The sequence below is a fragment of the Platichthys flesus genome, chromosome 4 (assembly GCF_949316205.1).
Source record: "Platichthys flesus chromosome 4, fPlaFle2.1, whole genome shotgun sequence".
NCBI classification, from domain to species: Eukaryota; Metazoa; Chordata; class Actinopteri; order Pleuronectiformes; family Pleuronectidae; genus Platichthys; species Platichthys flesus.
The window spans coordinates 19,014,252-19,028,947 of NC_084948.1; the positions used below are offsets into that span (position 1 = coordinate 19,014,252).

The 14,696-nt window shown below is 43.8% G+C and overlaps 1 protein-coding gene across 1 annotated transcript in view; it reads left to right on the forward strand.

Moving 5' to 3' along the window:
- Positions 1–456: 456 nt before the first annotated feature.
- ppm1lb (protein phosphatase, Mg2+/Mn2+ dependent, 1Lb) overlaps positions 457–14,696 on the forward strand; it is a 46,262-nt gene continuing 32,022 nt past the window's right edge. The window contains exon 1 of the mRNA XM_062386764.1: positions 457–1,266. Coding sequence (XP_062242748.1) covers positions 868–1,266 — 399 coding nt within the window. The 5' untranslated portion in view covers positions 457–867. The remainder of the gene's footprint in view (positions 1,267–14,696) is intronic.

Here is a 14,696-nt window from a genome sequence, read left to right on the forward strand (position 1 = left end):
ACATTTTTTTTGTTAATATTTCATGTGATTTTGGATTTGTTTGTACTTGTAGCCGTACATGTCCTTATTTAGGAGTAGTTTGATTACCCAGCAGGTGTCTTGTCATTCTTTTTTGGGAGACCAATAAAGAATTATCTTATCTTATTTTATCTTATCTTATATATCTTGGCTTAACTTTACTTGACTTTACTTAACTTTACCTAACTTTACTCAACGTTACTTAACTTTACTTAACTTTACTTAACCTAAATAAACTTAAGTTAACCTAAGTTAAATGTATTTTGTTGATATATTTGGGTGTACTTGTGGCAGTTAATGACCTTTGGGGTGTGTTGATGCCCCAGCAGGTCTCGTGTGACTCGGCTGGGGGGGACAGTGTTACGAGGTGCACCTGAAGGCAGCACCGGGCTGTATGGACAGCAGCAGCGGGTCTCAGTCAGTTTGGCAGCAGCTGAGAATGTGAGGGCATCAACTCACTCCGCTATTTCCAGGACCGTGAACAGGCTCTCTCTCTCCACCGCTCCGCCGGGAGACCTGCGCTCTCCAGTCCGGGGAGGCTTCGCTTGTTCTGGGACCGCATCAGATGGTCACCCGCTCTGCTGTTGGCGGCGGCGGCGGCGGCTCACTGCGAGGCGACAGAGAGGGAAACAGCCGGGGCTCGAACACCTCCAACCCGCTGCTGCTGCTGGAGAATGCGGTGAAGTGTCAGACGCTGAGTCCGTGAAATCTTCGTGTTCCCCCCTCTCGGTTAAATGTGTCACCGCTCCGAAGCAGCTCACGCAGGAGACGACGATGGAGTGAGATCTGCGGCGGCGGCGAGCGATTCCCAACCTGCCGCGATTGTCTCCCCTGCGCGTAAATAAATAAATGATAGAGGAGACGATGACCCTGCTGTCTCTGCTAGGTCGGATCATGCGTTATTTTCTGCTCAGACCGGAGACCCTGTTCCTGCTGTGCATCAGCCTGGCTCTGTGGAGCTACTTCTTCCACACGGACGAGGTGAAGACCATCGTCAAGTCCAGCCGGGACGCGGTCAAGATGGTCAAGGGGAAAGTGGCGGAGATGATGCAGAACGAGCGCTTCGGCGGGCTGGACGTCCTGGACGCCGAGTTCTCCAAGACCTGGGAGTTCAAGAGCAACACCGCGGCGGTGTACTCCATCCAGGGCCGGCGAGACCACATGGAGGACCGGTTCGAGGTGCTCACCGACGTCGTCAACAAGAGCCACCCTTCTATCTTTGGTGTTTTTGACGGCCACGGAGGAGAGGTGAGTGCATCGGGGAGGCGAGCATGATGAAAACCAGGGTCTCCTCTGGCATTCCCACGCAGTCTAACTTATGTCTCTGACTCTGTACAAAACCCAAGGGCACACTGAGATGTGGGGCTCCTAAAGTGTGGGATAAGATACCTTAACTTCTGTTGAAGTATTTTGTGGATATTTCTTTTGTCTGCTCTCAACTCTGCTTTCAAGTTTGTAGACAATGACTGAGATAAGAGGAGCAAACCAAAACTGTCATTTTGGAGACAAATTCCATCAGTTCAATTTATAGGGCTCCCACACTGAGATGTGGGGGCCCTAAAGTGTGCATTAAGCAAAGGGTAATAATGAAGAGAATATTTTTAGTATTAGTTTGGCTGCAGGTATTTTTTTTTCCAACCAAATAAACCAATTAATTTACTTCATAGGGGACCCACACTGAGATGGGCTTATTTCACTAGTGTATAATTACCTAAATTGTAAGAATTGTTGTTTTCTTTACCCTTGAATGGGCCCTTTATATTTAAATACTTTATATTTACATCATGAGCCGGCTTCCATGTTTTTTTAAATAGCCCAGACCGGACAAAACACCTTTTGAGTTTCTATGTCAACTTAAGACTGCCACAGGTTCTCCTTCATGTTTGGAAGGGGAGGGTGAGTTGCGGGGAATTCAGCTGCAACATGAAACTTCACCACTAGATGTCACTAAATCATACACACTAAACCTTTAATTGATATTGTGAATTGTATTCTTTTTTATTTATTATTTAAGTGTATTCATCAGTGTTTTGTGGTTACATCTATTGGTTTTAACACTGGGATTTTCTTTTAAAAAGGAATGAACTGTCATAATAAAGACAACAACTTACAATTAGTTTAATTTCTAGTGGCCACAAACTGAGATGTGGGTAAATATGTTTTTAGTGATACTGAAGTTTGTATTTCTCAGTATTTGCAGGGTCAGATCAATCTGCCAGGGAAAGAAATTAGATGCTGAGCCTTTATTAATGCTCCATTCGTCCCACTGCTTGAACCAGGTTTACTGTTTCCTCTTTAAACTACCATTTGTTGCACCTTTGCGTGTATGAAATAGGGCAAAATTTAAATGGTTAATGTCTGTCAATTTAATTTTTCCATCTTAAAGACAGGGCCTCAAAAAGCAAAACCCACTTTAAGCCCCTTGTCTTGCTCATAAAGGATGATATTGTGCTTTGGTCTCAAACAAGTTGCTAGCTAAGTTGGTACAAATCAGGCGAGGTACAGAAAGAACGTGGACCCAGCTGGTGATCCTTCCTTGGACATTTGTCATTGGACTTGGTGGATATGTTAGGAAAGGGCCCACATTGGCCCTCAGTGTGTGGCAAGTAGCAACCCATTATTTCTTCCCACAGCCCAGCACACACACTCACAGCTTTCTTCCAAATGGCAAGAGAACTGTATCTTGTGTATATACAGCTTAAAATCATGCTCAAAATATCTACCGCTCGGTTACGTTGGCCAAACAACATTCTTTTGGGATACAGACATCACAGGCCCCATGGTCTAACACGATTATAGCTGTCAGGAAGAGGATGAACTCACATTTTGTATGATTCAGAGGCATAGAAAGTGCTGCATGAGCCAGTAGGGTGGGAGCACAACTGAAATGGGTCATTGATCACTGATCTGCTGGTTGCCGTCCCCCACAGTAGATACTCAACATCTTAGAAACCTCCTTTTATTTCTGCTTCGTTGGTCTGAACGAAGGTCGTCGTTGGACGTTGAGTGCATGAACATGGCATTGTGCTCAGGGGGCAGCAGCGGAACAGCTTTACCACGCAGAGGGAAACGAGACCCGTACAAGAAGTTGTCAGTTGAAGGGACAAAGAGCAGCAGAGATGACGCCCCGGTCAGACATGAGCATGAAAACACTGATGTGTGTTGAAGTCCTGGCATGCTTGAACACTGCCATTGTTTCTTAGGAATATACAGCCGTGACCTCAGCGCACAGTACAAGTGACAGAGCTACATAGAAATAAAGCTTTCAAACCAAGGGTGACAGGGTGTTCTATTTTCTTCCCTTTTCTGTCTATCTCTTTTTGTACATTAAGAAATACTTCTTGGACAACTTCCATAACACAATTTTTTTGTGGAAAATGCATCAACTCTGGATCATCGGCCGTCCACACTACTCCACAGTTCTGAGCCTTTAAAATGGAGAAGTTTCAAAACTATGTCTAGACACCCACAACTGCTTACTGAATTCTGTTTTCTCGACCGCGACTTAGCCTTCGCTGATTTGTCAGGCTCTTATCACATGACCCGACTGGTGTGTAACGCAACATGAAAAATCAAGTGTAGCAAGCCCACACTCTGCATGCATGGCTGGTCATGTGATTCCCGTTTGCAGATGTGTTAGAATGGACAGGGATTAAAACTGATACGGAGCCGGTGTGGTTGCTGCAGACCTCAAAGCTGTTTGGGGGCCTGACAGCAACTGTCTTCATCCTGAGTTCGACTGCTGTGGTCTGATTGAAACTGAACGATATCATGCTAAAAATAGGCAGCCAAAGGCATAGAGGATAGCTGTTCTTTTAGGGGAAATTAATTTTTAGTCCGTGGTGCTGACTGCTGCAGCTTTTGACCAAAAGTGGTCATTGGATTGTTTTCCCCTGTGGCTGTTTTTCCTCCTTGCTTTTTTTTTTTCTTTTCTCAGCAATGTTCCTTTTTAGACACCGGTGACCTAACCTGAGAGCTCCGCCGCTGCTACCACACTCATGGTTTAGAGGCTTGGAGAAATAAATAGGAGCTATATGTTTATGTGTGAGACAGAAAAAGCAGAGAGTGTGTGGGAGAGCATCAAGGGTGCGAGTAAGAAGAAGAAGAAGAAGAAGGGGGAAGGTTCAGATTTGTCCATGTATGCAGGAGGTTGTTTCATCGCTGCAAGTCCGCGGGCAACAGTTTGTTCTGTCTTCATTCCCACGCCCTCTTTTGAAGTCAGAGAAATGGTTGCCAGACAGCAGCCCCCCAGAAGCAACTTCCTCTGCTACGTACATTTTAATTTTTTCAGCCAGAGGGCATTGAATGGAGCAGAGATGCTTCGTGGCCCAGGGCAACACCAGGAATACTGGCTGCCTCAGCTCGCTAGTCAGTAAGGTGTCAGTCACTTCCATTTCTGTCCACACACACACACACACACACACATACACACACACACACACACATACACACACACTGTTCATCCAAGCCACACACACAGTCGTTAAAGCAGTGTCAGATGTATGTCAACATCTGTCTGGTGTTTGAGATTCCTGATCAACATTAACAGGTCTTGGACACTGTTTATTAAGACTCTAATGGACACACATTTAAAACGCATTTCACTGGGACTTGAGGAGGTCAGTTAATTAGAGCAGTGATCCAATGTAAACCTCATGGGAATAAGTATTGGATCCAAATTCAATTAGGGCTGCAAATAACGATGTTATTAATTATTGACAAAACTGCTGATTATTTTTCCAGAATCAAATGTCTCGTCTTTAAAATGTCTGACAATTAAGAAGAAAATGCACTTTGTATCTGTTTTATGCCGGCTGCGCACCAGAGGATTTTTTAAATGTGGTAGATTACAGACATGATTATAGGTGTGCACAATTTTAAGTATCTTCATCATTAGAACACACTTGACGGTCTAGCGGAGGCGCAGAACCACACACCACATTCCAAAGACTTGGGATCTCACAGAAACTTATTTGATCAAACGCGACTTTAGAATACAAAGAAACATGGTCAGCTGGTTGCACTTGTATGTGTACCCTTTTGCACAAACAACAGGACTCACTTAACAAGCACGGTTACCACAATTCCACAAGTTTGTCCTCCTTTTGTACTGTCCACAAGGAAACTCTCTTTCAAGCTGTTGGCAGATAATTTCGGCTTAAACAAAAGCACACCACATCTGGCTGGTGACGTGTCCCGGTCGGCTCGCTCTGATTGGCTATACTGGGGTTTCTGCTCTCTCACCATGTCGCTATTTCATTCATGCTCTCTGATTTCAATAGTAAATTTTTTATATGTAAAATATTACTGTTCGAAATCAGGGCATCTCGAATTCAGTCGCTGAGGTTAGTACCCTCTTATTACACCTGTACGCAGATTATTTAAATGCGGCTCAAAAAAGGCAAAAAAGGCCTTTTCCTAACGCCAGTAGAGGAAGAGACTTTCAGTTTTTTCCCCTGGAATGTCATGTTCAACGTCGCTGTCTTGCCAAAGTAGCATGTCTCGTTTCTCGTTTCCATCACTGTCGATCGAAGCCAGAGCCAATAAAAACCTGTGCACTGTCGTTGGACCTGGGAGTGAATGCCCATTGTATCCATTCCTGTTGCAGACAAAGGCCAGATGGGAGTGATTGTTGCTCGGGGCAGATATGAGTGTGTGATAGTGAGGTTTTTGACCAGTGGAAAAGGGGCAAGAGGTTATGTCCGTTAACTCCTCACACAGCAGGCAAGAGAATGTGTTCAGATCAGCCTCAAATTGGTAACGCCCCTGTGATCTGGTCTGAATCGAACTTGAGATTGAGTCGATTATCCTGTCATGTGCAGCAAGCCTGTGGCCTCAGGTAAGATCTTCAGTTTTAAATCAAAAATATGTTTATTTCACAGTCATGTGACACAAAGAAAAGCATTGCATTCTCGCAACAGGCTTTTTATCACAGGAGACATTTTGGCATGTGACAATAGAAAAAAAGCAGAGGTGTGAGTAAGTCAATATTTTACTTTTAAACAGAGTAGAGACATCAAAACTGTTCATCAGGAACACCTGGACCTGTGACAGGTCAAAATGCCTTCTGTGAAAAAGACCCACTGAGAAGCTGCAGATGGATATTAACTCAAGTAATTAATAGATTTTTTGTGGGATGTGCAATTTATCTGGTGACCATTTTTTCTTTCAGCTTGAGAAACAATTGGCTCCCTTGTCTGCAGTGCTGTCAGACATTTTTAGGGCAGGTAGCAACGATAAAGGCTGTAAATGGAGCTTTTAAAGCTAGAAATATGATAGACGAAAAATGCTTATTTGATTCTCTAGTGAGAACTAAATGAGAAGATTTGGTATCGATCCCATGTCTGCACATGACTTCTGGAGATGTGGCCAGGAAGTGATTAGCGTAGCTTGGCTTAAAGACTGAAAACATTGTGGGGAAACAACTAGCATTAATCCTGACAAAAAACTAAATGTTGAAACAATAATTTGTGGTCCAAGAGAACGGTATGAAGAAGAAGATACATTTATTTATTGGTCCCACACACACATGCACACACACACGACATGCAAATGGGGGGAAATTTGTTGTCTTCCCTTGACCCATCTGGTGAACACAGGAGAACACACAGAGCAGTGGGCATCCATGCACGGCGCCTGGGGAGCAGGTGTTGGGGGAGTAAGATTTTTTTGTTGTTGTCACTCCGTGGAGGCGAACCAGAGACCACCGTCCGATTTTCTGCCCATAGTCCAACTTTCTGCCACTAGTAACTGTGTTTTTGTAAACAATGTTTGGGGCTTAGGCTGGTAAAAGTTGGCTTGATATATTTTAAATACATAAAACATTGTAAAATCACAAGTCATGATTTCAAAGTTAGTGTTGTGTACAGATTAAACAAACAAGGTATATCTATAGACTCTATATAAAGATGGATATGACAGCTCCCCAGAAGTGAAGCCAAAGTGTCTTGATCGCCACCTGGCGGTGACTGCATTTAGTGTTGGTGGTAAATCCTGTCTCCTCCATTTAAGCAGATGGGACATTAGCCAAACTAAAATGGCCAAGTACATTTTGAATGCAGATTTCTGAAAGATGGTTTCTGTCAGTTTAAGTAGTTCTTATCTCAGTGGTGGACGATTTGTTATTCTTATAAGTTTGGTTTAAATTAATAATTTGATGCATAGAAACTTGGTGAAACGTCATGATTGACAGCTTAGACTGACTCACAATTGGTCAAGCCTGTGTATCGGCAGGACCTTGATACCACGGCTCCAATATTGACTACAGACTCTGGCTCTGCTTACGCACGATGGCGGTGTTCACATCCAGGATATTTCGGTTTAATTTCTGGCGGTGGTCTAGTGGCAGAAACTTGGACTATGGGCAGAGAAGGCCTCTGGTTCGTTTCTGGTTTGACTCCACGGAGAGACAACAAAAGACAAACCTTGATTGATCTGTCCAAAAATCCAAGAGTCTCCCTACCCTGTCTAGTGCCCCTGAGCAAGGCACCTTACTCCCCCAACATCTGCTCCCTGAGCGCCGTACATGGTCGCTCACTGCTCTGTGTGTCCTGCACCAGATGGGTCAATAGCAGAAGTTAAATGTCCCTACCTGCATGAGTGTGCCTTTGCATGTCATGTGTTTGGGACTAATAACTGCATCTTAATCTTAATCTTATGAACACCATCAGCAGTTAATTAGCAGTTGTACTTTTATCACTTGTACAGGGTTATGCTAGCAATCCCCCTCCGTTTCCAGTCTCTATGCTAAACTAAGCTAATCTCGAGCAGTGCAGAAACACAACCGGTTATCCATCATGTCATCTTTGACTTCAAAAAAACAAAGTCTATTCCCCATAATGCCAAACCAAACAGTGGTCATCTGCCACATAATCGAGCGGGAGAGTTAAATGTTAAAAGGTGAGGGAACAATATTGAATCCTTTCCGTGAGGTCAGTGAGATTTTCCACTTCGCTGGAACCGATCAGTTAACTGGCGGATGAATCATTAGCCAGAGTCATGCAGATAACATCAGGAAAATGAAATTTCTCTCTGCAGCAGACACCCACTCACACACCGCTGCAAATTACAATTTCAAAGTGTTTAAAATGTGTGTTTAGTGTGAACATCGTCAGTCATGTTAGATGAGATTTGTATCTGTTAAATGGAGATTTATTTTTAGCTGACATGTGGGAATAACCTGCATGAGTGTGATAACATGGGCTCTCCATACATAGAATGGCAACATGAGCTATTTGTTGCTTGCTGACATGTAACGAGTGAGTCGTAGTCTGCTCTCACTGTCAGGTTGTGGCTTCAGGCGCTGCAAATCTACCTTAACTGTGAAATACAGAGAAGACATTCTCCACGAGCCCGTTTAACTGGAGTGCGGGGGCTGATTTTCTCTCTTTATTTTGCCATCCTCTTCGATTTGGTTCTGCTGTGTTCTTTTTCTGTGCACCGCTCACTCTTTCATGTAGTTGCGATCACGGGTTTGTGTTTCAGTGGGTTGTGATAGATAGGGTCTCTAACTGTGAAGGAGATGATGGAAGCGAGCGGAGTAGAGGAGGAGGGGAGAAAACTGGTAAAATCACAGGGACAATGGTTTGTTTGGATGGAGCCAGTCGTTTTTCATCCTGTCCTTACTTCACCTTTGCTTCATACTCGGGCTGAATGGCCCCCTTCATTTTCACCTTCACTATTCATCTCTTGAATTGCAATGCGGACTGCACAGGAGCGTTAAGAGCACTCGAACCCCGCAGTTCAACGTCTGTAGAAGGAAAAGGACGTTTCAAAGTCAGACAGGTCGGTGTTTGTGGGATTTTAATGTGATCGTGTGCTTGATTGTGTTTACACCAGGAGCAGAAGATGGGTTGTGTAGTGTAGATGCTAAGCAGTTTGAATTCCTCCTGAGCTCGCTCTCAGTGGAGAGATGAGAGAACAAGCTGGCATGTGACTAATTGCACTGTTAGCATTACAGGAATAGAGGGAGAGTAAATGAAGAGAGTGAGTGTGAGGAGACCAAGGACAGCAATGTGTGCTGAGTATGTGAGTATATGTATATGTCTTCTTCAGACATTCACTGATGTCTAGACGTCTTACTAAAGTGTACTGGAGGGGCTGTGAGAGTCAGTTGCTCCAGACATCTTCCTGCAAGCCCCTGGTCAAAAGGTAGAAAATATCAGAGTGAGGCCATGTGAGAATACAGCAGGAAAATTTCCGAAAAATTCACAGAAATTGAGTCATGACGTTTCGTACACACGATGGACCCAAACAAATTTAATATTTCAGGAAGAAAAAGATGCACAGGGAAGATTTCAAATTTGAAAGATCCGATTCAATAGCTTTTTCTGATGAGTTCAGATGTCGATGTAAACAAAAACATGTCATTTATTTCTCTGCAGCATGATTTAAATGTCATGTCCTGCTTTCTATGTTCATCTCAGGCACCACCCCTCATCTGATAGTTCCACACATTTTACTGTTGTTGCTGTGTTCTTCATATATGGAAGGAAACTTTCCAGAAAATAAGGCCAAGTTAAAAAATGTGTGTGTGTGTGTATGTTACATCCTGCACAAGGAGCTTCTCCTTCTTAAATGTTCCTTCTTACTTTATGGGCCTCCTAAGACCAGACACCTTCTTTACCCTATTGTACATCACATCTTCAATCAGAGCAAGTTTTTTATATTAGATTTAACACACACTTATTATATATAGTTATATGGGGTATAATTAATAATTTTATATTGAGAGCGAATCATGTCACTGTACAGTGATGAACTCACAGTGGATTATCCCCTGATTCAGCAGTTTCCCTCAGCTCTATGAAGTGTGAGCGTTGAGAGTTGGCTCACTGTTTTGATTTTATTGCTAACTATTATGGTTCACTTCCAGCCATTCAGCAAAAAAGCCTCTAAAAACGTTAAAAAATCTAATCAGCACCAAACTGCTGACAGACACAGTGAGTGATGAGATGGTAATGGTGTGTTCAGCAGATAATAAGCAAAACAATTTCCTGAGAAATCTGTATAAACTATAGACTGTGCTTTGTATGTAAAGAGGAATATTATAGAATAGGACACAGACCAGATCATGTTGAATTATTTTTCCTAATGATGGTTTTTTACATTTTAGTTAGTTCTTATCACACTGATGTTTGTGCTCATGCTTCTCATTAGCCTGCTTTTAATTAGTTATTTGATGCTATGAAAACAGGCTGAAACTTCATGATCGACAGCTGAGAATGACTTGAGATTGGGCCAACACATATATTGGCAGGACCTTGCAGCTCCACACCACAATTACTACGGCGCAGACTCTGGCTCCAAATGAGGTCAAAAGCTGATGATGGCAGCAGCACCCGTACCAAGGAGATTTCAGCTTCATCTTTGGCTGGCAAGTTTGATCTGCATGATGGTGCAGTGATCAGGGAGACTGTTCATTCACCACCAGGCGGGTTCAGTAGGACTGGATTCCTGGCAGCTCCTTTGAAAAAAACTTTGTGTAATGAGGATCAGTAAAGTTTCTCACCCCCTCTGTTATCTTCCTGTACCCACTTTCGTCAGTGGTGTTGAAAGCTGACGCTCAACATTTCATCCCTCCCTTGATGTTAAGTGGAGCAGAAAGTTGTGAGCACACAGCAGGTCAGGTTCTCCTTGAAAAAAAAACTTGAGGATCAGCAGAGAGGAGACCAGAGAGCTGGACAGCTCTGCTGAAAAGTCTTCTGACCTTTTTGGTAATTTGTGCCCCGGTGGTGATGTTTGTTTTCCTACAGCGAGAGGGATGTCAGGGAGGGACTCTGCAGCGGAGTCGTGGAGACACAGCAAATAAATGGACAAATGAAGCTGTTACTGTCAGGCCACCTAAATGCCAAGCCCTGGAGTGAACATCTGTAATCTCTTCTTTTCCACTGCCATCCTTTTCCATTAAATAAAATAAATGTAAGTCTCATTCAGAAACCTCCTAGCTATGAATACTTGGTTTTTGTGTGTCCCATGTTAAAACCTTCTATTTGCAAAAGATACTGACATTCAGATTTGTTTGATTATGGTTGGAGTAAGGGGCTGGGGAGTGCATCATGCCAATGAAGCTGCCTTCAGGCATGCAAGGAACTCCGGATAATAATTTTCTCTGGACTTTCCCTGAACAAGTAAAACTGACTCCCGCATTCTGTGACACCTTCAGCCTGAACGCTTCTCAGATTTCTATGTAGTCATGAATGCATCTGACCGGAGAGGCTCCTGGTGAGTTGTTTATATTTGAAAGGCAAAGTCCAGAAAGGAGTTGATATCTTAGATCAATTTGTGTGTCCTTAGAAGCACAAGGATGTTTGTGTGTGTGTGACGTGTTTGTGTGTGTTTGCCAACAGCATGTAGCAGCAGATAAGAATGCCGTTCCTCCCCTGCTGGCAGTGACTGCTCAATAATTTAACACCCTCTCTGTCAAACACCTTCACTACCCCCCCCCCCCCTGACTAAATATACACCCTCCCTCAAGCAGAAGGAAGCCACAAGGTCTTCGCAAGCATTACATCACACAGACAATGCTTGTGTATGTGGGATCTTTTAGTAAGAAGTCCTGTCTGGAGATTTGTTTGTGAACTCTGAGCGTCATGGTGTTAAGCATCTCTTTGTCGTCCTCCACTTCACCCTTTCCTGTCCCAGTGCGGCCAGTCAGGGTTGACACAGTGGTAAGGGTGGGTTTGGTAATTGAGGTCTTTTGTTTAATACCAAACCCCCCCCTCTGGTCACCCCTCCATTGCCTTGTTTGTCTCTTTTCAACTATTCCACCTCCTTTCCCTCTGTGTATGTGTTCCCTTCATGGGTTTGGCAGTTTATGAATGGGCCACAAAAACTCCCATCTCTGAAGTCATGTCAAACTGCTGTCCCCCCCCAGTCGCAGCAGCCCCTCCAGCCCCACTGATTGCACAAGGGCCTTGGACGCATGCCGCAATCGGTCCCTCGATGCTGTGCAACATACAACAACGTACACGGGGGGTGGGATTTGTCCCCTAGTCTGAATGCTCAGCATGCTGATAAGGTTGGAAGTGCAGGTTTAAAATCCAACTCTAGTCATCGCAAAGCTGCAAGTACGGCTCTGAACACATAACGTCCGCCTACAGCAGCACTATATCGTTCCTACAGACCGACGCTATGCGATGGTTAAGTCTTGTGTGTGTTGGGCTGTAGCTGATTAACAGTTTCTAAACCGAATCACATGGCTGGACACGACTGGGCTGCTCGCTCTAATCTACACGTTGTTTTTTTGAAAGGGGAACATTCTTCAGACGTAGAACACAGTTATGTAAAATGTCGAAAAAGAGGACGCCTGTGCAGTAATGTGTACAATTAGAATTTTTAACCATAGGAGCCTGAGTCTATGCACGCCGGCTTCACAATTGTTTGTTTGTCTGTGTGTGATTGAGAAAATAGATGAGTCAGTCGGCATTTGGCTGTAGCTGACTTGGCAGTGGAAGACGGCAGGAGAAGAATGTTGGCCGAGAGAAGGTAGCAAGTCGCAGCTGTTCGGAGTTAACATTGGTATGGTTGTGTGTGCAAAGAGACCCGGCCGTGTTGTATATTTTTTTCTAGCACTCACAGTTGTGGCCCTTCCTCTCTTCACACTGGCCAGATGGGCCTGTTGTTATGGGGCAGGTGCATCCCAGTAAATGAAAACCAGGCCTCCTGCTTGTATTTGTCTGCCACTGTCTCTCATCGGTTTATAAACCCACGAGTTGAACGTACCCTGTTAGATAATAGTTTAATTTTTAAGCCTGTTCTTATGAAAAATGCAACATTTCATGGCTCGTTTTTCTTTTTTTTTCTTTTTTTATTGGAGAATGTATTTCTCCTTCTAACATAGTCTGAGTTCAAGATCTCGCCCACGTCTGCGAGTGTGTTTGAAGTTAACATGCTGGAGCCGGTCTGCTGCACACATGTGCTGCACAGCCTTCATCGATCCATCCAACAGGAGGAATGCAGCTGATTTGAATGTTTGATTTGCACATGGTTTCTATTGACTGGAAGAGCCATGAGCTGCAAAGCAGCAAATACACTGTGAACAATCCTGAGCCACGTTGTTTTTAATTTACTTACAGGATAAAGGAGAGGATTGGACTCCACAGCACGTCATTAATTTGAGCTTGTGATTTGAATTGGGAGGAAGATGGATCTTTCGCTAACACAAATGTTTGTGTGTCTGTGTGTGTGTGTGTTCTGCATGCATTCTCAGGCAAGACCATGTGTGATTGTCTACCAGGGTCTCGCTGGATCGCTGCCATTTACTGTTGATTGTGGCCCTTTTGAAATTTACGATCCTCAGAGTTCTTTTTGCCCTCTTTCTCTCCCCTTTGGTTCCCTCTTTTTTTTTAGAGCACTTAACTGAGAAGTGGTGCAGCGGAAATCAGTAGCGAGGCTTTCTGGTGAGCCATCTGCTGCACAAGGGTTAGATAAAGTTGTTCGTCCTAAGGAGAAAACAGATGAGGTTGAAGAGACTCAGAGGGAGAGGGAGGGGGAGGGATAACAGGGATGGCATGGAAAGGTAAAGAAGCAGATTGAGTGTTATTTGTAAACAGATTGAAGGTAAAGCCCTCGTTTATCAGATTAAACTCAATCTTCCAATGAGATCCAAAGTGGATTCCAATCTGCATTTGTCCGACCTTTTGCTAGTAATCCTGAGGAATGTCCACGTGCAACTCCCCAGCTAAGTGTAGAACCTCCACTTAACCGTGTGCCGTCAGATTCTATCTTCTGGCTGCAGGAGCCTGAAGAAGTTATTGGCCTCATTCAGAAAATCGGACATGGTTCGTTCACATGATCTGACGCCAGTGACATAACTGCTCTCACACACATTTTTCTGTTCATGTCCAAGCTTAGGTTTTGTATTTGTGCTATAGGCAGTCACTGATATGATATGTACAGTGTATATGTTGTATCTGATTGCATATATCAACATGTCATTTAAAAAGAACAGATACGGTACTTATATAGCTGAGAAGATTAATCAAAATACATATTTTAAACCCTTTATTGTTAACCCAATACAATATTATCCTCTCACAAATAAACACTTGAGCCAATCTTCTTTTACAATTCTTTTAACATGCTAGTGCCTCTGCCCTACCAAATAGGACAACAAACCTCAGATGCAGCGTTTGTTTGGTAAATGGGTTTCGGTTTAAGGAGCTTTGCAGCATGTTTGCGTGCTGAGGGTCACAGGCGGGCGATGGCGCAGACTGGATGGGAAGTTTAGAGGCAGATAAGCAGTGCTGGTAATTGATTAGTGTGGCACAGTGGGAGCTTAGAGTGATGTGAGCTAATGCTAACCGCTCAAGGCTCTTAGGGTCCCCACTCTCTTCCTTAGAGGTTTCCTAAGCGGGGGCTAAAAGGAGTAGAGACAGCGGGGCAGATTAGATTTACACTAATCCCGCCGGGGAGTTTGGGACAATACGTTCTCTCCTGAAGTATTCATTTTCTTTTTCTTCCCGACTTACCTCTCCCAATTATTATTTTTTTTCCTTCGGGTCTGACTTTTTGATATTTTTAGATTTGCCCTCTCACCGATGTGATTGTTTACTCATCCAGTGCCTGCATGTGTTTGTTATCCAGAAAAAGTCTGTATGCCGCCTTCCTCCTGAGTTGATTTAATGAGCTTATCCAGCAGCAGAACTGGCAGCTTCACTTACACTTGCTCAGTGAAA